This window comes from Helobdella robusta (genome assembly GCF_000326865.2).
Source record: "Helobdella robusta unplaced genomic scaffold HELROscaffold_11, whole genome shotgun sequence".
Classification (NCBI taxonomy): Eukaryota; Metazoa; Annelida; class Clitellata; order Rhynchobdellida; family Glossiphoniidae; genus Helobdella; species Helobdella robusta.
In genome coordinates this window covers 66,502-89,697 of record NW_008703617.1, presented here as the reverse complement: position 1 = coordinate 89,697, position 23,196 = coordinate 66,502, and the positions used below count along the sequence as shown (strand labels likewise).

The 23,196-nt window shown below is 36.8% G+C and overlaps 2 protein-coding genes across 2 annotated transcripts in view; both read right to left on the bottom strand.

The window, feature by feature from the left end:
* Nucleotides 1-5,356: 5,356 nt before the first annotated feature.
* On the bottom strand, nucleotides 5,357-9,289 carry HELRODRAFT_108967 (hypothetical protein). Its single transcript, XM_009012558.1, has 11 exons — nucleotides 9,127-9,289; nucleotides 8,916-9,014; nucleotides 8,423-8,529; nucleotides 7,929-8,133; nucleotides 7,689-7,760; nucleotides 7,378-7,464; nucleotides 6,976-7,167; nucleotides 6,690-6,859; nucleotides 6,425-6,569; nucleotides 5,987-6,189; nucleotides 5,357-5,735 (listed from the first exon to the last, which is right to left on the bottom strand). The coding sequence occupies exons 1-11, from the start codon at nucleotides 9,260-9,262 to the stop codon at nucleotides 5,556-5,558; spliced, it is 1,596 nt and encodes a 531-aa protein (XP_009010806.1). The 5' UTR covers nucleotides 9,263-9,289; the 3' UTR covers nucleotides 5,357-5,555.
* Nucleotides 9,290-10,920: 1,631 nt separating this feature from the next.
* The window catches only part of HELRODRAFT_190078 (hypothetical protein), a gene marked incomplete at its 3' end in the record, with an annotated part of 14,538 nt that continues 2,262 nt past the window's right edge, over nucleotides 10,921-23,196 (bottom strand). Inside the window, exons 7-35 of the mRNA XM_009012557.1 lie at nucleotides 22,753-22,923; nucleotides 22,490-22,620; nucleotides 21,285-21,598; nucleotides 19,752-19,930; nucleotides 19,306-19,721; nucleotides 18,948-19,100; nucleotides 18,596-18,790; nucleotides 18,132-18,389; nucleotides 17,939-18,064; nucleotides 17,712-17,831; nucleotides 17,513-17,544; nucleotides 17,193-17,307; nucleotides 16,895-17,097; nucleotides 16,656-16,791; nucleotides 16,391-16,497; nucleotides 15,802-15,903; nucleotides 15,524-15,669; nucleotides 15,312-15,451; nucleotides 15,073-15,194; nucleotides 14,852-14,962; nucleotides 14,517-14,588; nucleotides 14,258-14,452; nucleotides 13,969-14,160; nucleotides 13,640-13,853; nucleotides 13,311-13,528; nucleotides 13,054-13,161; nucleotides 12,805-12,864; nucleotides 12,028-12,306; nucleotides 10,921-11,013 (exon numbers count right to left, since the gene is read on the bottom strand). Coding sequence (XP_009010805.1) covers nucleotides 10,921-11,013; nucleotides 12,028-12,306; nucleotides 12,805-12,864; nucleotides 13,054-13,161; nucleotides 13,311-13,528; nucleotides 13,640-13,853; nucleotides 13,969-14,160; nucleotides 14,258-14,452; nucleotides 14,517-14,588; nucleotides 14,852-14,962; nucleotides 15,073-15,194; nucleotides 15,312-15,451; nucleotides 15,524-15,669; nucleotides 15,802-15,903; nucleotides 16,391-16,497; nucleotides 16,656-16,791; nucleotides 16,895-17,097; nucleotides 17,193-17,307; nucleotides 17,513-17,544; nucleotides 17,712-17,831; nucleotides 17,939-18,064; nucleotides 18,132-18,389; nucleotides 18,596-18,790; nucleotides 18,948-19,098 — 3,495 coding nt within the window. The 5' untranslated portion in view covers nucleotides 19,099-19,100; nucleotides 19,306-19,721; nucleotides 19,752-19,930; ... (1 more) ...; nucleotides 22,490-22,620; nucleotides 22,753-22,923. The remainder of the gene's footprint in view (nucleotides 11,014-12,027; nucleotides 12,307-12,804; nucleotides 12,865-13,053; nucleotides 13,162-13,310; nucleotides 13,529-13,639; nucleotides 13,854-13,968; nucleotides 14,161-14,257; nucleotides 14,453-14,516; nucleotides 14,589-14,851; nucleotides 14,963-15,072; nucleotides 15,195-15,311; nucleotides 15,452-15,523; nucleotides 15,670-15,801; nucleotides 15,904-16,390; nucleotides 16,498-16,655; nucleotides 16,792-16,894; nucleotides 17,098-17,192; nucleotides 17,308-17,512; nucleotides 17,545-17,711; nucleotides 17,832-17,938; nucleotides 18,065-18,131; nucleotides 18,390-18,595; nucleotides 18,791-18,947; nucleotides 19,101-19,305; nucleotides 19,722-19,751; nucleotides 19,931-21,284; nucleotides 21,599-22,489; nucleotides 22,621-22,752; nucleotides 22,924-23,196) is intronic.

Genomic DNA, 23,196 nt, shown 5'->3' with positions numbered 1-23,196 from the left:
ACTAAAGCAGACATCAAAGAATTTTATCTCATTTCATTATTTACAATGCGTCCAATTGGATATGTTTATATGTTCGTCTTAGCAAATTCGTGTGTTTGCGTGACAAATACTTGAAGCGGATAATATTAGATAGGGCTTAGGTAGCGAATTTATTTTTATAGAAAATGACTTCCACATCTGTTCATTCGTTGTAAGCAATCGTGTTATACATCACCCACGTCACAGGCAGGCACTGCAACTGCATCCATGATTATTCTACATCACTTTCACATGACACATTTGATCATTACTTATTTTTGTTGCTTAATAAGTGTACACACACACAAACACACACACACGTACAATATTTTTACATTAGCCCAGTGACATGTGTGAGGAAACATTTGTACATACTCCAGATGTTCATTATTTAACTGCAGGTCGTTGCACTAATGAATTTTTATACCGCATCATATACTTGCATACGTTGAAGTTTGTGCAATCCTAGTTCTAATTAGACTGTTCACATTCTTTCAAAAGGAGTTTTTACTTCATGGTCAGTGGAGAGGGCAGGCTGCTGATGGTACACGGTGGATGATGTTTGCTTGCCAGAGTTTCACTAATTTTATAACAATGATATTTACACATGGTTGTGAGGATAGAAATAATAATAATAAGTAACAAAGAATGGTCGGGGTGAGAGTTTGTAACTGTCCATTTTGTTTTTGCTTTTTATAAAATATTTTTAATTTTCTGTTTTTGCATCATGAAAAGTTTCAAACATTCAGTTAATTAACTTGTTTGCCTTCCATATTATCACTTCTTTATATTTATCGTTATTTTTTCCTTGCATATATTTATTTTTCTATATGATCATTTTTAGAATCGTCACAAAGCGAGATGAGATGACTGACTGCATTCAAGTTAGCTTGCAAGCGAATGAATTTGCCATCGAGACAATCACTCTTGTATATAATTTGATTTTCATTCTGTTGTATCCATCTTTCTACATTAATTTATACGTCTGCATGATCCAACAACAACAGCTAACAAGCAAGCAACTACAATCATTAAAGTGTACTTTTGTTTCACTTATTATTGAAAAGACCTTATTCTTTTGTAACAATATTATTATTGCTATTTTACCATTATGTGTGGTGTGTTATTTATTATTATTAATATTTTTACTTTGATTTATTTATTGATAAATGTTGTTTAATTTAGATTAATTGGTTTATATTTTTGTAGTGCTTACATGTACGTATGTATATAATTTGTTCGTGTAACTTAATTCATCTTAATTAATTTAACCTCGCACAATTTTGAATACATTTTGGTCCACAATCTTATGTATACTTTATTATTTTTTTAAAAACTTGTCTCTAATGTCAGTCTGTTCAAACAAACAGCCCTAACTCTAGTTTCATCACCATGAAGACTCATCCTTTTTTGAAGAGAGACTTTTTTCTGTTTGCATTGACATCGTTCTAACTTCAAATCTTCGTTTAACCGGATGTAGGCTTACATTACACGCTCTTTAATTTAGATGTTCGTACGTGACTTCTTTCATTCATTCAAGTTTTGTTAACCCCTTTTAACAATGCTAATTAGTTAAATCTCACTCGGATTTGTTCATTCAAACTTGGTTTCATTGAGAAGCATGTTATGAACATTTTTAAGAGCTGCGTGTATTAAACAAATACACAGCAAATGAGAGATTGTTGCTTAATAGCAAGCACCACTACTACTACTAATAAAGGTAACAACAGTTATTATTGTTAATAAATATTTTGCTATGTTAATATTATTATTTTAAATGGGATCCCCATATTAATTTTTCCGCATTATTGTTCAGTTCCCTGTTACTATCGCCAGCTTATGACATTAACAGCAAGCAGATTTTCTCTTCCATTCCATTTCATTACATTATGAATAGATTACACGTCATTACAGTGCATCATTTTACATGGCGCTAGATTGCAGCAAATCATTTTTACAACGCATTGCGTCAGTTGATGGCGTGTGTGTGTGTGAGAGGACTCGTTACAGAATTCTACATGCTACTACGCGTCACCTCTATCAAGCCAAATACATTGTTGATAGCATTTTTATTATTAAACAATTTTTTGTTCTATTTTGTTAATATGATAATTTCTATTTGACAATTTGCAGTTTTTCTCATTTTGTTTCATCTTGCATTTGATATATGCATCAATTAATTTATTTCATGAACAAGCAAAACATAAATTTTTTCATGTCTGTCTCGGCTGTCGTTGTTTTTGGTCTTCCTGTTTTTTTTTCTAATTAGAGTGCACTTCGTGGCAATCGATATAAGCGCTTGTCAGTTTCGTAGCACGCCGACTAGCAGTGCCCGTACAGACGCCCGCACGTAGCACATTCACTTGGAAAACAATTCCAATTTATTTTAATAATTCAAATGAAGAAACTATTTTTATTACATACAATGTTAACGTTTTTGATGCGAGCTTGTGTCTGTCCGGATGTCACTTCTTACCCAAATTCTACCGGATGATGTGATGGTGACAGAAGTGCTGATTATGATGATCTTAAGCATGCGGCTTATCGTTGAACGCTTGATTAATTTCTCATAAATATCTTACACAACATCTTTATACCTGCATTTTTGTGCAATATCCAGTATCTCTATACTTTCCAAGTATACTCTCTCCTTCTCTCGTGCTTTTTATTCTTTTCTCTTATTAAGAATTTTGTAGAACTTAAGATTCTCAGACAATTTTTTTCTATTAAGATGGTTTTCTTAACAAAGTATCAATAGATCGATTAAAAACATACGACCAACAAAACCGACCAAGTTAGCCAGCTCATTTTACTTTGATTTCACTTAACTTTGTACTAGATGGTCCTGCAGACTTGTATAGATATTCATGGTTTGGTTTTGATGTTTGAAGGCCTCACAGAGCGTGCGTGATTACGTGTTGGCTCGCATCATCTCGTGAAACTTCTAAATTGTGTGATACATTTAAAAAATACAGATTCCGTTTCTAACAATAAATTTTCTTCGTTTTTCAGTTTCTTCGAGTTAAAGACAAAATTTTCAATATCAGTTAACATTTTAAAATACACATGACCAACATAGATAGATGACATACATGCATATAGACTATAGAAAGACCTGTTCGTTGCGCGTATGAAGAATGAGCCAACGCAGGCAGTGCAGACGAAGCAGGTGCACATAAAATGACGATGCATTAAACGTCGCGAGGACATTTTACGACTTTTAAGTTATTCTTCTTTGTCAGAGTGGAGTGGAGTGGAAGACGAAGATTCACCACTCGTCGTTAGTAATAATTAATCAGCGTCCTCAGTAGCTCGCTCGTGAATATTTATAAAAACTTGTCGACAGCAATCAGTGAATTGTCTATTAATATAAGTTTTGACCTAATATTTGTTACTCAGAAACTAATTGCTGATAAATATTGATGCCCCGCTTATGAATGTTAACGAACAACTAATGAATATTAATTAAATACTCGCGAAGATCCTTTCGACCAATGGGAAAGACTCCTACACTCAAATCTCCGTACTGCCAGTGCCTTCACGTTGACCGCAGGTGTCTCAGAATGAAAGGACGAGGTCAGCAAAATAATAATATTTATGATAATAAGGATGGGATCAATGATAGCAATGCTGCAAGTAAAAGTGGCAACAGTCCAATTGTTAGAAACGATATAAGTAACGGAGGTAGTGAAACAAACTCAAACAGCAAGAACAAGAAGAGGGAATTACTTGTGGCTGCCACTGCTTATACAACTTATACCAAAACTGCCACCACTACTGTTGCTTCCACCACAACCTCTACTACTTTACCTGATGTTAACAGAAAAACTAACAATATCAAGTATCCAAAAAACAAAATTGTTCCTTTAATAACATCATCGTCGTCGTCATCATCATCATCATCATCTTTACTATTGACAGCATCATCACCACTACCGCCATCATCATCATCGCTGGTTTTCCATACTGTAGATAGCACAGTCCTCATTGCATTGAAAACAACAACAGAAGAGATGCCAACACCATCGTCGGCGTTCACAACAGCAGCCAGAACATCACCACCACCAACAACAACAAAATCCTCATCGCCATCACCAACAACATCCTCATCATCACCACCACCAACAACAACAACATCCACATCGTTATCACCAACAACAACATCCTCATCATCAAAAGTTTTTTTGAATTCTAGCGCCCAAATAAACAACGACAGCAGTATCAATAATAATAACAATAACAAGTATGATAAGGGAAATGATTTCAGTGGACAAAAAAATGCCGTGGATATCCGTCCTATCAGCCATAATACCGGCACTGCTACAAATACAACTAACAATACCTTCACTGATACTACTACTTTTACGACAGCCAAAACTGATACTACTACATTTACCACTGCCACTGTTGTGGCTGTGACTGCTAACAGCAGCGCGATTGTATCAACTGTTACCGCATCGACATCCACAGTTGGCATTCTTAACGATTTCAAAAATAAAAATATAGACAGAGCTAAGGATAAAAACATCAACAAAGACAAAGACAAAAACAACAACAGTGACAAGAAAAACATGGACGGAAAAAAAAACAGAGACGAGACGTCACTAATAAGATTAGCGATGATGTCAACGAACGGCTTCATATGGTTACCGATTGGTAGCAACACGAAGATCGGATGTTTCTGGGGACCAAATGAAGAAGAGGAAGATGAAAAGATTAGGAAGAATGCTACTAGAAGTGAGAGACGTTTGCTATTTATTAGTCTCCAAAATATCAATAAACAAACTTATTGAAGTAAGATTCTTAAACAAATTTATCAGACTGTTCGAGATGGAAGTTAAGACGATCAGCGCTGAGTTGTCAGACATCAATGATCGTTGGCCAGGAGTTTGTCAAGGAAGCAGAAATAAATTTGTCAGCCAGAAGGAGAAGATTTGGCAAATTTCTCTCGCAGTATGTTCGGTCCACCTTCGCCAACAACTGCGAAGTTGACTTAATTTGATGACCCTCTAGTCTTATCGTTCTTAAACATTAGTTTCATCATCAAACTTTAGTTTTCGGTTCATTTGGCTTCAACTAAAATATAACCATTCGCATGGAAATGTTGTTAATGTGAATCGATTTGGCGTAATAAAATGTATAATGCACGAAATAAAAAACTGCCTACTGTTAAAACACCTGCATCATTTTACATTTAATCATTTTTTGCACGCCAGTACATTTCAGCGTGAGGGCACGTATCATGTTTCATATTCTTCATCATTCCTCGTAAGCATCTTCGATGAAACATCTGCTGCCGAGGTCTTTGTTCATTTTTCAAACTCAAATTTTACTATACGGTTTGTTTAGCTTTCAAATTTTTATTCTAAAATTATTTTCAAACATTATATATCATTTCTATTGCCATTTGACATATCGTCATAACATATTTCCTAACTATAAGTTAAGTAATAAGTTATAGCGTTTACAGGTCATTGAATAAACTGTGTTTAATTAATTCAATTGAAAACTAATATTAAATTTGTTAAATAAAAGGTTCAAAAATATAAAATTGATAGAAACTTTTGGACCGGGAGATGAAAAGTAAGCAAAGTTACCAAGAATAAATTTAGTTTCGGTTGGGCAGCATAGTTAGAATTATACAGGACCATTCTTCCTGAGCGCTGAGTACTCCCCGAGCAGCCCATGAAATGGTTCAAAGTCATCGTTTGCGACACCTGCCAGGATTTTATTATTATTCATTATTTCAACAAATATGACTTGATACTTGTTCATAAATTGCAAAAACATTTCTACGAAACCTGTTCAAACCCCCAACACCAACGAACGAAACTGCAACGACAATAATCCAATAAGTGAAGAACAGCGAGAAGCATATTTGCAAACGCACGAAGAAAGCTTAACAACATTATGAAGGCAGTAACATTGCCGAATATAAACAAACAAAGAAATAAAAACAGAAACAAACCTTATCCAACGTAAAATCAAACAAGTAAACCATCTTTCCTTTGAAGAAGTAAGTTGCTTTTTCGAAGAGAACAGAATTGGGAGTGTAACTAAAAACCGCATCGATATTATTCGGCACACCCGGCCAATACTTGCCGATTATCTTCGGGTAATTTTTTTCAATCTGACCGGTGCTGCTGGGCGAGATTCGGTAATAATCGGAACCTTCATTTGGTAGTGATCATCTTGTTTCATTATCGTTACAAACTCATTTAAGAAATGAATTTCGTAGAAAAGAGAGGATAAAATAAGCAGAAAACAATTCGAAGTAGGCATGCTGAATAGTTGACCAACTGTCGGACAGTTCATTCTCAACTCAATTACCTTAGCTCGCGAGATCGATTGCTCATATAATTTTTTTACTTCAATCGAAGCACAGGTAAGTAAACAAAAAACAAACCAAGAAATAGGTAGAGCCGATTATTCTTCGACGACACGAATGCTCCATCCAGCATTAAAAACTCGCTACTAGTCAGTAAAAATTTCTTCGAAAAATAAAATTTTTTTTTCTGTATGTCGAGCGTGTACTGCCACTTTGAAATGCCCTGTTCATTCAATCGTTGTATGATCGCTTGTAAGAACAAATTAATGAGCATGACATTAGAAGAAAGTGCGCTTGTGAAACGTTAAAAGTGAAAGAAGAGAGGAAAGGACAGGTCGCCAACCTCAAAAATGAACAAGTGGATGCCAGCCGTTGGACCGAACTGCTCGTTCGTGGTGTAGGCAGCCTTCACCGTGCCGCCTGTGTACAGCGGGAAGATCTCCCTCACCTCGTAAGTCTCCACTCTCACCTTCGGAGCAACAACTTGTCGCGTCATCAGGTGAACTTTATTTCCTGCGGCGGTAGGTGGGTGAATATTTTACATGAATAAAATTTAATCCAACGGTTCAGAATGATACATCAACTTCACCAACTACACAAACGTAAAGACATACAACAACAACAACCACCTTTAAAAACAACAATGACGGAATCAATACTAGTAACTGCATCAATTCTATCATATTGGCAATGATCATTTGATTTTGTTGTTGTTGCTGCTGTTGTGGTTGTTGGTTGTCTCCAAGGAAACCTGGCTGTTTTTGTAGTGGTGGTGGTGGTTGGCTGCTGAGGAGCGTTCGTGCGTTTCTTGCTCGGTTCCCCTTCAAAAATTCATTTAAAAAATGGGTGAGTGAGAGAGAGATTGACGAAACGATCTTCAGTTTTAATCACAAAAACAAAAACCAGACCGACGAAACTGAACTGAACTAGTGCATGCAACACGTGCACTCTTAGAAAACTTGCGGAAAGAAGAAAGGAAATATGAATGGATAAAAAAATGGTGAACCAATTTTAAATTATTTTGTACCTACCATATACTGCTCGTATGCCTTTGACATCATCTTCATGTAGTTTGAATTTAGGATCGTATTCCTGGTAGTAAGGGAACATTATGGCTCCTTATGAAAATAAAAAAAACTTTAGTATGGTACCTTTTATTAGTTATTTTTAAATTATGCTGTATTCATCGAGAAAAGTAGCGATTAGATAATTATTTACTAGCAGCAGTTAATTAACGTGAATCCGTTTCATTCATTAATCAAACAGCAATTATATAAATAGAGGATCATGTTAACTGTCATTATCTCTAATGTTATTTTATACGAAGAGTTTGTGTCATCACCTCTATGGTTGGAATGCTCCAGACCCAACGAATGACCAAGTTCGTGTACTGCAACTTGTAGGAGATTCTTTCCTGACCATGTGATGATGACGACGACGAAAATGATGACTACATCAACAAAAACAACAACACCATCACAAAAACGGCCTCAATAACAAAAAAAAGTAAACGCCGGATTTCTGACTGACGTTTGTATTACTATAGTAGTTGTAGTAATGGTAACAAAAAATGGCAACTGACCATGACTCACTCCATCCGTCCACCATTCTTCGTCATCAAAGTGAAGGTCCCCTCCGAACTCTGGGAAGTAAGCGTGGGCCAGGGTTCCATCCGGCCCGTCAAATGCGTCTGAGCATCTCAAATGTCGTCTCTTTTCGAAGCTTATTTTTATATCCGGATTCAGACCGCTGGCCTCGAATGTAATGTCGATCTCATCCTGCCAGATCTGTAAGAAGTTTCGTTCCACATTCTGTATTAACTTTAGGTTATACGGTACAGTTCTAGACATATTAACACCTCTAATGTAAGTTTACATTTTCATGTAAACAAAAATTTACTAACATCCGAGAACATCACATACATGTGTCCCATATATAGATAGATACTACATTAGATATAAAAAGATACTACATTAGATATAGACAGATACTATAGTAGATATAGATAGATACTATATTAGATATAGATAGGTAGATAGATATACATTACACACATACAAGTATAACGTAGCCAACCTTAAACGCTTTAGAGATTATGTTGTTGACCATTGTCTGACTCAAAGCAGACGTCTTCGAATATTTTGTGAGATTGTAGGAGACCACATTTTTACGCCAGGAGCTGCCTTTATTGAGTAGGAATGAAATAAAAAAGTAATGAACAGCATATAACAAATAGATGAACTTTCATAGAGTTGTTGGACATCCAGTGTACACACGCATGCATACCAACACATCACAAAATAGCACATCATAAAACTCTCTCAACAAGATGATTCATTTGTATTTTCTCACACTCTCAATAGTAATTACAATTATTTTCTTTTCAAATTGCACTTATATCCTGGTTGGTTAACATGAAGCATAAAAAACGTCACTAAATTCGGCGAGAACCTTTTTCTTATTTTTTATTCTCAGTTAGTGCGTGCTATTTCATAATTACACGGCTTGTTCATTCATTCGCTAATCATAACAACGTCGTCATCATCACCAGCAACAACATCATCATCACCTTGCCTGATGTATCTCTTCTTCCTCTTGCTCTGGATTCTATCCGGCACGCCACAGCGGGGCGTGGCCATCATCTTCTTCGTCGCCTCGTCCACGATACCTTATGTTATCAACCACTATCATCATCATCATCGTCGTCGTAGTTATCGTCACGATCGTAACATACCAGCACACAACTGCGCAATAGCATAACCACCATCACTTCAACTAACCAGTCACGGGCAGCCCAGCCATGTTTTGGAGGTTTTTGATGGCCGCTGTGAACTTCTTTTCAAAGGGTGATGACGCCGATGAAGATGATTTGAAACTCGCCAACCTTTCATCTGAAGAGACGTCCTCTTCATTCATGTAGGAATACTTCCTCAGATAGGCCTTAGTTTATAAATTTCAATAATAATAATTATGACAAAGTAGAGAGCATTAAATTAAATAATGATGAATAATACAATAGCACCTTCAGGAAGTTCACTGTCATCAACAGTTCAACGAGATACAACAACAGCGACGACGAACGTTCAAAATACGTGGCGGTATTAAAATAAAATTCATATTAAAAAACATGAAATGTAGGTACATATGGAATTAAACAGATGCGTACCTCCTGCTCCATTCTGCTATCAAACTTTTCAGCTGTGCATCGCTGCCTGGAGTTAAAGAACGACCAAGACGATAACACGATCACCATCGTCGTCGTCATCATCTTATACAGAGTCATTTAACATAAATTACGCGATATGAAATCAATTGTATAATGTTAATCAACTGAAACTTCAATACTACTGACGCCTCTATATATAATGTAACTACAAGGCCATCGGCGTCGTCGTCGTCCCCTCTCAAAACAGATCTACATATAAGGAATTGAACCAGCCCAATTCATAAAAATGTGACAGAGCAATTACGTTCAACAACAACATCAATAACAATAATAATTACAACCAATAAAGTTTGTTATCATATAAAAGACATAAGGGCAGTGATAATTATAGCAATTATAATGATGAATACGCTAACCAAATAATAAGGATGAAATGAAAATGATGATTGCCAATACTACCTACCTACCTACCTACCTACCTACCTACCTACCTACCTACCTACCTACCTACCTACCTACCTACCTACCTACCTACCTACCTACCTACCTACCTACCTACCTACCTACCTACCTATCTACCTACCTAGCTGGCACAACGTACACACACATTCACTCACAATTACGATCATGAAAAACAGAAATAGTGATGGGATAATGATAAACAACGACAATGGGGATGACTTCCATATTCATCATCACGTGAACATTTCAATACAACCTAATCTACTGATGCTACATCTAACTTACTAACTACTAAATCTAACATTCCTCGCGCAACTATTAATGAAATTAACATGAAACCTCCTTTCTCACCCTCTCTCTTAATCATTTTCTCTCTCTCACTATTTCGTACTCTTAATATTTTATTCTATTTTTCCTGTTTCCTACCACTAAGACGATCCCCATTTGGAAGACCTCCTTACAAGGCGAGGCTCAAACAGAAGAGTAATTTTACATATCTTTTGTTTGAAAAAATCTGAGATAAAAAATAATTAAAAAATTAACCGTATCTAATTATTACCTACAAACAATCAACTTCAAAAACGTAAAATCATTAAAAAACATCATTTCTACTGCTATTCATTTGTTACTATCAAGTAAAATAATAATAATAACAACGATAACAATAATAATACGTAAATATTTTATAATTTATGTATGTACATGAACGGTTCTTTACAAGCAAGAAACATTTGAATGAAATCTGTTGGCTGGCAGGTTTGTTTGTTGCATACATGTCTCCAATGATTGTGAGGCGGTCAGTGGTCTGCCGTTCAGGGCGACGTTTCGTTTGCGTTCACACGCTAATTCAACAACTTATTTCTTAATATTTACGCAAATAAATAATAAATTAATTAATAAACTAATAAAATTATAGATCGATCAATTGGTTGATTGGATGGCTGGTTCACTGGTGAGAGTGTGGCGTGTTTGCCTTCGGAGAGGTCTGCCCCTTCTGCTGGTCGGAGTCGGCCAGTAGGGACGTGTGTGGAGAGTCCGTCTGCCAATTTGTTCAACGTGTGCGTGCGTGTGTGTGTGCGTAGCATCATTACGACTTTCGTTAGCATCTTTTATCAAACTAGCTTTATTCATCAACGAACTATCATTACTCCATCATCATCATCATCATCTTCTCTTTAATCGAATATGATACTATCATCATCATCATCATCATCATGAAGATTCTTATCATCATCATCATCATCATCATCATCATCATGACAGCTTGGAACCTTATGTCCCATCAAATAAGCTTGATTCGTTAGGTTTCGCATCACATTTTCTAGGTGGATCTAGCAGTTAATTCATCATCATCATCATCGTCGTCATCATCATTAATATTACCACGATGTTTGTAATTACCATCATCACCCTCCCCATCATCATCAGCATCATCAATCCAACACAATCACCATGACACAGGCTGTTAGAAGCAACTCGGAAGAGAATGAACTCGAACAATTGAAATTATTTCATTAATATATCGCATTGTTAGATGATTATTATTGAACATAATTAAATAAATATTTATAATTAATTTTCTCATGTATGATATTTGTTAAAGGTTTATAATACGGAACCAAATAAATCGCAAAAAACAAAGCCGAAAAAGAAAAAGTAACCTGACATCATCGAATGTTACAAGAACTTGCACACAAATGCTAAAATTGAAACACGAGCAGTTTAAGCCATAAATTCATTACATGAAAAGTTTAACAACTCGTAGAGTTTGAGTAGAGAACGAAAAACAGCCTTTTAGTGAAAAAAATGAATCAGACCGAGTAAAAAAATGAACGAACGATTGGATGATGAATAGTTTGAATTAAACGATGAAATGATTGAAATATATATACAAATTTTATCACAACAAGCTGATCATCACAAAACACGCAGTAAGTAACAATAGAAAGGCATCCACAAGAACATTTTAAACAATCTCAATCTCTAGTTTAGATTTTCAACATTATCATCATCACCATCACTGTCATCATCATCATCATCATCATCATCATACTTTTCTAATAAACATTTCCTCCTGGTGACCATCAAAATGATGCTGGAACACAGAACCACAATCACCATCATCATGATCACCAGCATCATTATCATAACCACTACACCGACTGCTCAACAACGATGACGTAATCGATGACGTCAGATTTAAGCTGTATGAACCAGCAGAAGAGCTGCTGACGTTGTTGCTGTTGTTGTTGTCGTTTCTGCTGGAGCAGCTGTGCAGAGATTTTAAGCTCTCCCCTCTCAGACCGCTTCTGAAAAGACTTACTACCCTTATCTTTGTATTAGTAATTATCAGTAATTATCATCACCATCATCATTTTTATTATTGTTGTTGTTGTTAGTGGTTAGAAATGTACAGTAGTATTGTTAGTAATAAAGTTCGGTTAATAACAACAACAACAACAACGAATGAACATGATGAGCTAAACTTTTAACACATCAGCAAGAACAACTTTTATAAACGTGCAGTGTATACATATTTATATATACATATCATTCGCGTATTCATCTCATCATTATTATCATAATAATTATCATGATGTATAATGTAATAATTACTAAAAGTATGCTAATGATGGAAACCTGATGTTGGATTCTGTTCAGGCCTCGTACCCACAATATGTGACCATTCACTTCTTCGGGTCTCTCGGAAACAGACCGACTGAATATGCAATCAACCAATCAACCAAACGATCAATCAATCAATCAACCAATCAATCAATCAATCAACCAACCAACCAACCAACCTAGAAATTCTTTTATGATCGCTAACTTTTGCACCACGTTTGACAAAACACTGAGGAAGAGAGGGGTCTGGGATGTATAACAAGACCTGTCACGATGATGATGTGATGATGATGGCGATGCTAACTACGATGATTTTAACAAGGATGACGACAGTGACAATGACGGTTAACAGATTATCAAACATTTTCTAAGCAGCATCATGCCATCTTCAACCATCATCACCATCATTATCATCAACAACATCATCAGTATCATCATCATCAGCAGCACCAACTTGACCCCATAGTAGAGACCCGACGCCGAGAAAGAGACAATAGAGCCACTGATCCAAATACAATGCAACTGTGTCGAAGGCATAACCTCCAAACTGCACAATGATTACCTGGTACCGACGATGAAGATGAAGTGAGTGATGAAGATGAAGTGAGTGATGAAGATGATGATTGAAGATGATGATTGAAGATGATGAAGATGGCGACAGAATGGAGTAATAGGTTAAAACCTCCAGATGGAGAATAATAGGAGCCAAACCTGTATAGCCATAGTGAAGCACCAGATGGAGGTGAAGATGACATTCCTTGAGAGGCCCTCGAATATGTTCCTCTGGCCGTGGATCTTCCTTGCGTTCAGTTCGTTAAAGAGGGTCATCATGACGAACGCGTTGAAGATAATTGTAAAGTGCTGCCCATTCCTGCCTATGTGTTCTGGATTGTCAGATATGCCCGTCTCAATACCAAAGAAAGCTGGACCTGAGTTGAGTGTTGCGTGTGTGTGTGTTTGTGTGTGTGTGTGTGACGAAACAGCATTTTTGCAAGTGCGAATGTTTGTAGACAGTGCCTAGGCAGCCAGCAGACACGTACCTGCAAACAGGAGACAAAGGATGACTGTCAGCTGGTAGACTGCGTGTCCGACGATGTTCTTCAGCATGTTGGCACTAATCAGTGGCTGGGTTCGTCCGTAGGGCATTCGTTGCAGCAAATCATGGGAGGGCAGTTCGGTGGCCAGCGCGAGGGAGGCCAGGGTGTCCATGATCAAATTCACCCACAGCATCTGAATAGCTTTCAGCGGTGACTCCTGAGAAAGTAAGCTTGTAAGTATAAATCGATAGCAAAAATTAATTTTTCCTTCACAAAATTCTTAAGAGAAATCTGGCAGACAAGTGGCAGCTAACGAACGACGAGGCACATACGTTTATAATGCATGCGCCAAGGAAGGCCACCGAGACAGCAACGACATTGACGGTGAGCTGAAACTGAAGAAATTTTGAGATGCTGTCATAAACATTCCTGCCCCACATGACTGCCTTCACGATGGACATGAAGTTGTCATCCATCAGGATTATGTCTGAAGCTTCCTTTGCCACATCTGTCCCTGCTATACCCTGATGGTCGTGGAAAAGGTGCATGTGTGTGTCGTGTAAAAAACATGAACCAAGCAACCAGCTAGCCAACCAATAAACAACAAACGAACGAACGAACCATAGCAAACCCGACATCAGCCACTTTGAGGGCGGGCCCATCATTGGTCCCATCCCCGGTGACAGCGACCACTTCTCTCTGCGGATTGACGGTACTTTGAATGATCCCCTTCACCAGAATGTACTTGTCCTTTGGCGACGACCTCGCCAGGACGCGAAGTTTTGGCCACACATTGTCAAAAAGAGTTTGACTTATCTGATTCAGCAAAAATAAATACAAGAAAATGAATTGCAAGAGACAAAGAGAGCACACGAGGAACCTTATTATCACTTGAGTTTCTTATTAATCTGTTGAAATCTTTGCCTTCCAACACCAAAAAATCACTGTCAGGCTGCAGTATGGTGTGGTGATGAAGACGATGACGATGGCGGTTTTGATGGCGATGATGATTGTGACAAAGATAATGAGAATTATAAACATCAATCTAACAAATCCACATAGTACCAATTTGAATGTTAACAAACCAGCAACTAATGAGACCAATGAAACGATCACTGATTCCCACACAAACTGATCGATGACTACCTACATGACTAACCAGCCAACCATTCAACCAGTCAACTAGCCAGCCAACCAACCAACCAACCAACCAACCGTAATGATTCCACACTTGATAGCAATGGACCTTGCAGTTTCGATGTTGTCGCCAGTGACCATTCGAACTGTAATGCCTGCATTCTGACAGGTCTTTATGGCGTTTGGCACCTAGTTGGTTGGTTGGTTGGTAGGTGGACTGATTGAGTTTCTTGTTGATAGATTAAAAGATTTTATTATTCATCCATTGAAGGAAAGATAAATCTCAGAACAAACAGTACCTCAGGTCTGACAGGGTCCTCAATAGCAAATATTGCAATGCACGTCAGTCTGCTGATGACGGAGTTCTCGTTCTCCCAATCAAAGCTTCGAGGTATCACTTCATCGTTCTCGAGACCAGGAGCTGATCTCAATCAGGTAGGTTGAAGAATCAATTAAAGAGGTAATCAAATCATCCACATCATCATCCACATCATCAGTAACAGCAGAATGCAGAGCAGCAGCTCGGTTGCTAACTAACAGAAGAGCAGATCTTTGTAGGCCACACAGAGAGTCCTCATGCCTTCAGCTGCCATCGTTGAGATGATTCGAAGGACGTCTGATGCGACGGCTGCACTGTAGGCCTCCAATCTTCCTTTCTCCCGGAATATGAAACTGCACCTGACATCAGCAGTGCAGTGATGGTGGCGATTACAATGAATGAAACACAAAAGATAGATGAACTTTCCTAACTTGCTGAGTACTATCTCTGGAGCCCCCTTAGTGAAAACCCTGAACCCTTTGTTGTCTCCCAGTGGAATGACGGTTGTCATTGACTTCCTCAACGAGTTGAAGGTGAAAATTTTTGTGAAGCTCGATTCTGGATTATTTTCACGCACCTGAGTTTCAATTTTTAAATTTCACAGGCACTTCATGTAATTTGTAAGAAAATTTGAAAAAATCTCATCAAATTTAAACAGAAAATTGTAATATTTTTTGTAAAAATGGCAAAAATTGATGATGAAAATGACATGCTCATAGTCAATTCCCATGTCTGTTATGAAGCCAAGAAGTGCACATTCAGTTTTGTTGCCCAGCTGTGTAGGCAACAATCCTTGCTTTTCTTTGTGTACCTGTCATTCATTCGTTCATTCATTCGTTCATTCATTCGTTCATTCCTTCATTTGTTCATTCATTCATTTACTCATTCATTCATTAAGTGATTGATTTGGGATTTTTAATTGGATAGTTGTTTGATTGTATAGTTGGTTTACAATGAAATTTTTTACTAAACATCATTACATATGTCAATCAATCAATCGATCAATCAATCAATCAATCTATCGATCAATCGATCAATCAATCGATCAATCAATCAATCAATCAATCAATCAATCAATCAATCAATCAATCAATCAATCAATCAATCAATCAATCAATCAATCAATCAATCAATCAATCAATCAATCAATCAATCAACCAACCAACCAATCAATCAATCAATCAATCAATCAATCAATCAATCAATCAATCAATCAACCAACCAACCAATCAATCAATCAATCAATCAATCAATCAATCAATCAACTAATCCTAAAATAAATAAATTGATGAACTAGCAATAATCTTAGAGGTGTATCCACTGTTGATGCATATGCTCCCGATAAGAAGTTCCTTTATTTTGTCAGGCAGGCTGTTCCAGTTTGGTGCTTCCTGGTAGTAAACACCTGCCAATCAACGTACAGACACGTGAAATATTTGCCCATCCAATTCAATCAGTTAGCCAAACAACCATTAATTCATCTACTCAAAAAATTGTCACACACACACACCCACAGACAGACAGACAGACAGACAGACAGAGAGAGAGAGAGGGGCAGCAGACCTGACACATAGGACTTAACAACAGCCATCCTATTCGTGGTGAGAGTTCCAGTCTTGTCGGAGCAGATGGCAGTTGCATTGCCCATCGTCTCACAGGCGTCCAGGTGTCGGACCAGGTTGTTATCCTTCATCATTCTCTATTCATCATCATCATCATCATCATCATCATCGTCATTCAATAGTGATTTAACAAAAAAGGTGATAGCAAATATCTTTCTGACGATGAAAGTAGCGGCTAACCCTGACAGAATAAGCTAGTGAAAGGGTGACAGCGAGGGGCAAGCCTTCAGGGACTGCCACGACGAGAACCGTCACCCCAACAATGAAGAATTGCAGGTAGTTTTTCACGTATTTCGTTTTCCACGGCTTCTTCTCTGTGTAGAAGGTGGAGATGGAGAAACTAACCATCAATATGATGACTGTTAATATGGCTATCACAGTTCCTGGTAGGTAAGTGATTGATTGGTTGGTTGATTGTTTGGTTGGTTGATTGTTTGTGAAAGCTGAAAGAAATAAAAATGTAAGAATGAAAAGGAACCTAGATATCCAATCTTAATTGCCAGTTTTGTCAACTTGGCCTGGAGGACAGACTTCTCCTTGCTGCTGTATGTTTCTTCAAAGTCAGATCCATCATGTGTCACATTTGAAATTCTCTGTGTTTGTTTGTGTTTGTTTGTTTGTGTGAATGTGTATCATGTTTAAAGTTCTCCGTTTTTGTTTGCGTTTGCCATGTTGTTTGAAGTTGTGTGTTGCTTGCCAATGGCAAATATCATCATTTATACAACATTCTATATCGCCAGCATCATCATAATTATCATCATCCTTATTATCAACATCAACAAAATCATCAACACAAACTTTGGCAGCTTCATTTTCAGATTGATGTACATCTAGAGTTTATTATCATCATCATTAATCTTTAATATTTGTATTTATAATATAAAGACAATACCATCTTCATCTTCACAATCCTCATCATCTCCATCACGTCATCGTCACCACCATCATTTTCTTCTTCCTCACCACCATCACCACAATCACCACCATCATTACTAACGAGCGTCCTTCTTAGTTCGATGATTGGCGCCATTGAGCAGCATGAAGATGATGCCCGCCTGCGAGTTGACTCCGACACACGTCACCAACATCTTTCCACTACCTTCCATTATGTGCGTACCTGAAATGATAAAAAAATTATACTTGAGCAGGAGTATCTCTGCATTCGAAGCAGGTCACTGCTGCAGAAAAGGGACCTGGTACTGTAGAATAATAAAAAAAAGGGACCTGCATACAGCATGGGGTCAGTGTTGATGCTCTTCTTGATCTGGTTGGATTCACCCGAAAGTGAACTCTCGTCCACTTTGAGGTCATTGCTCTGTATTAAAATGCCATCAGTTGGAAGTAGGTCACCTGCAGGTCATGATAATGATGATGATGTCGAGGCAGTGAGTGAGTAAGAGTGAATCGAAAAACCAACCATATTTGACCATACAGATGTCACCAACGACTATTTCCCCGATGGGAATTTGAACAATTGAGCCATTTCGAATGGTGGCAAATTTTTGGGCATCCTCGATTTTTGACTGAAGTCCTCTAAATTGTCGTTCCTTCTTCCAATCGTTTATCGATGTTACCAGAACAACAACAATGACAGCAAACAAGATGGCAATACCTTCAATCCACGAGGGGTCGTTCTCTCCGGTGTTTGCGTTTTTATCCTTATCCGATTTATCTTCTTGTTGGTCAGTGGTGATTAAATGAATAAAAATGTGATGGTAATAATGAGAAATTTGATGAAAACAACATTGATATTAATTAAAATATCTGATCATTATAATGTGGATAATTTCTACTTCCATCTCCTCTCTCTTCTCTTACTTCCTCTCTCTTTTCTACATCCTCTCCCTTTTATGAAATCATAAATAATGTTAACGAGCTTACTTTCTTCAACACCTTCTGGGATTTGGAAAGTGAGAACTAATGATATGAGAGCAGCCACCATTAATATGATGAGTGTTGTGTCTTGCAGAGCTTCCAGCACTAACATTAGAAATGATTTCATTGGAGGCGGTGGTATGATGTTCTTTCCATAGGCTTTACCTCGAGCAACTAGGTCCTCGTTCTCACCTCCCAGACCTAAGTTAACATTAACTTTTTGTAATCATTTTATTTATTTTATATTATCTCATATGTTAACTATTGCAATGGTGAAACATGATACATACAACTATAGAAATAAATAAAATATAATAAATTAGTTAGCTTTATAATAATTTAGAACAGAAATATGTACCATTTGTTGGGGATGTTTTTAATAGAGTGCAGAGTTGATTAATGCCTCCGGGGAACTTATTTTTCATAGTTTCTACAGCATCCTGACCTTTCAAAGTCATTAAATCTTTCAATTCTTTCAATGAAACACCAAATGGTATACCTGAATCCATTTCTGCTTGGTCATCATATCATAGATAAATATTTTACTTTGTTACAGTTTAAAAAACAGCTGTTAAATCAACAAATCACTGAAATTTGTGGTCTTTTTTAATTTTTATACAGTATGAAGAAACAATAATCAATATTAAATCATGTTTTTAAAATAAAATAATAACACATTGAAGAAAACAATAAATAAAAATAAATAAACTACAAACTTTTGAGTTTGGTTTGGACAGACGTTCTTGTTCAAAAATCGAGCAGATTATAAAAGTTATTTCAACCGAAAACTTTTAAGTCATTAATTAAAATAATAAATAAACTGCAAGTAGAGTAAACATGACTGAAGAAGAAAATTGTGATTTTTAAAGAGGTGGGGAGAAATCTTCTTACAAAAAACTCTCAGACTCTGTTTAAGAGGCAAGTTCATTCGAAAAATAATAATTTAAAAGTTAAAATTAAAAAGTGTAAAGTGGACATAATTAACAAAATAATCACATATTTTTCGAATTTGTTAAAAATGAATTGTAAATATTTTTAATCGAATACGACGTTTCGCCATAAACAAAAAAGACACTAAATAAAATATTTAAATGAAGAAGTTGAAGACTTCAGCCTACAATGGCCATACTCTGAGCAACTTTTGCGTGTTTGCACAAACCTGCAGTTTATGAGATATAACAAGCGATTAATTCAACAGCATTGAGCAAATTTGAAATGAAATTTTCAATAGAATTTCAGTTTTTACTTAAATTTGTCTGACACAGATAATAGAGGTCTCCATCTTCGTTGAAAAAACATTCAGATGAATCATATCATATGCATTTGTATTAGCGAAAACAACAACAACAACAACACACGTTTAGACGGCATTTTCCCCGAGATCGGGGGTTGCCGTTTGGCTACCTATGATGAAACCGAAATACCCCTCGACGCCATCCACATCTGTCACTCGCCTCAGTATCACGCAACCCCGCTTTCACCCTGTCCTTCTCCACCTGCTCTCTCCATCCCAATCGCGGACGACCCCTTCCTACCACTCCTTCAACTTCGAACTCCAACGCTCGCCTAATCCCGACCCTTTCATCCCTTCTCAACACATGTCCATACCACCGCAATCTCGATCTCCTTATCAATGTCACAATGTCCTCATTCAGTCCCATCATTGACATCAGCTCTGTACTACTCCTCCTATCCTTCACTTTAACCCCACACATCATCCTCACCATAGCTCTTTCAGCCCTCTGCAGTACACTTTCCTCCTCTCTCCTCAACACCCAAGTTTCACCACCATATACCATCGCTGCTCTCACACATGCTTTATATACCCTCCCTTTCATCTTCACTGACCATTTCTTTCCACACAATACCCCACCCAGTTCCCTAAATTTCATCCATCCCACACGAACTCTAGCCGTAACTGCGCTCAAGCATCCTCCATCCGCATTCAGCTTATCCCCTAAGTAAACAAAGCTTTCCACTCTTTCAATACCACCACTCAACCCCGTCCTTGCGTCCGTCCTTTTAATCACACCATGAACACATTTCTTACATTTGAACGTGCCTTCCACCTTTTTCAGTGCCCCCCTCACACCACTACATCTCTTATGCACCCATTTCTGACATCCTATACACAATACTGAGTTAGCCTTCACTCTCCTATCACATACCCCACAGGGGTCTATTTTACTTATCACTCGCTCCCCACCTTCCCCACTCACCATTACCTTCGTCTTACCAATATTAACTTTTAACCCTTTCTTTTCAATAACACTTTTCCATCTGTCAAATTTTAACTGCAATTCTTCCATGCTATCAGCCATCAAGACTAAATCATCTGCATAGAAAATCTCAAATAACAACCCCTCCATTATGTTTCCACACACAACATCCATCACAATTGCAAACAGAAACGGTGATAACACTGATCCTTGATGCACTCCTACCTTAACACTAAAAGCGTCCGACATCCCCCTTCCAACCCTCACCTTTGTCTTTGCTCCTTCATACAGCTGCATCACAGCTTTAACAAGTCTCTCATTCACTCCTTTCTTCCTCAACGCCCATTCAATGACCTTCCTCGGTACTCGATCAAAAGCCTTTTCTAGATCCACAAAACACATGTACAATCTTCGTTTCTTCTTTCTATAATTCTCCTGCAACATTCTCACCATGAACAACGCATTAGCGAAAACAATGATGAAAATGTAATAACTGTAAATGAATGTAAAAAATGAAAATAAAACCAATGTTAAAATGTGGAGATAGCGAAACATTTTGCCCACACGAACGAAATATGTATCTATCGGGTGAGTTGCTTCTCTTTTCATCCACAAGAAAGGAATGGTGGAGAAAGATAAATGGATTTTGTAATTAATTATTCGAAGTTGTGACATATAACCTTTTTGCAGTTTGGTTGTATTGATTTGAAAAGTCTATTCAAACAATTAATTTGTGTTTCATTTATAAAGCCGCATATTACTATTTTATTTTTCATTCATTTCATATTATTTTCATTTTTTCATTTTCAAAGTTTTATTCATAATCAACAACATATCAAATAAGTGAATAAAAGTTATGAAGTTGAATATGCGGAGACTGAATAAGACTGTTTGTCTTGTGGTGGCCACCGCAGGTAGATACATGAATAGTTAATGAAATAAAATAAGGAAAATAACTGAAGCAGAAAGATAATTGAAGATAAATAAGTAAATGTTCGTGTCATACATATATAGACATATAACTATGTAAATGTTCGCTCAGTACATATATAAACACATAAATGTTTAACCATTCATAATGACCATTCATCCGCATCATTTGTTCTAACGTATTCTTAATATAATATTAGGTGGTGGAGATCCAGTGTCAATAAAAAAGCACGGAATTTTGACTTGAAATGTTGTAGGTTTATGATGGCTCTTAGATGGGGAGGTACAAGTTCTGTCCAAATTTTAGGACCTGTTATTTTTATGCTTGTCTGGATAAATTTGAGGCGAGTTTTGTAGATATAAAAGAGAGGGGTGTGTCTAGTGGTTGTAGATTGAACGGAGTTACTTTATGTGTAGAAGTTGATAAAATGAGGTGGGAGAAGATTATTGATAAATTTAAAAACGAATAAAGCAGAGTAGTAAAGACAGATGAAGTTAACTGGTAAAATTTTTTTTGCTAGGAAGAAGGGTTTAGTATGAGAATCGGGTTTGAGGTTAAAAATTAAACGTATTGATCTTTTTTGGGAAAGTATTAGGTTATTCAGGTGGCTTTTTGGACTATTTCCCCATAGTGTGATGAAGTAGGTTAGATAAGGGTAGATGAATGTGTAATAAATTATATTATAAATATAATTAAAAATATAAAATTAAATAATAATAAATAATAAATAAAATATAAATTATAAATGTATATATATATATACATATATATATATATATATATATATATATATATATATATATATAGGCTACATATATATATATTGGATTAAGACTGTCAGGAACTGTTGCTCTTTTGGTAAATAAAAATAATTTTAAAAATCTTCTTTAATAAACAAGCGTAAACATTAAAAAAAATCATTTTCCTGCTTCATTTGGTCGCACGCGAAGCTTTAAAACAACGGAAAAGGAGAGAAAAAGGCTGCTGTTGGTTGATAGTCATGTAGTGGCCACATGGTAGTGATGATGATCCCGAGATGGTGATGATGATCCCGAGATGGCGATGGTGGTGATGATGATGCCGAGATGGTGATGATGATCATGATCATAGGTCCTTACTTCTAATGAACCTGTTTCCTTGCGAGTGTTTGCCCAGGTATACATAATCGCACTTGCTAAACGAAGCTTCAAAAATAAATAAAAATACAGAGTGACAGTCGTGATGATGATGATGACGGCGATGTTGATGATGATGTTGATAGTTGTGATGATGATGATGGTGATGATGATGATGAAGGAGATGTTGAAGAAATCGATGAAATCATTAACCAATACAATGAAGAAGAAACTAGTTATGATGATGATGCTGGTAGTGATGATGATGATGATGACGACGATTGTGTGGTGATGACGATGATCATTGATGACGATGGTGATATAAAAGATTGTGATAGATTT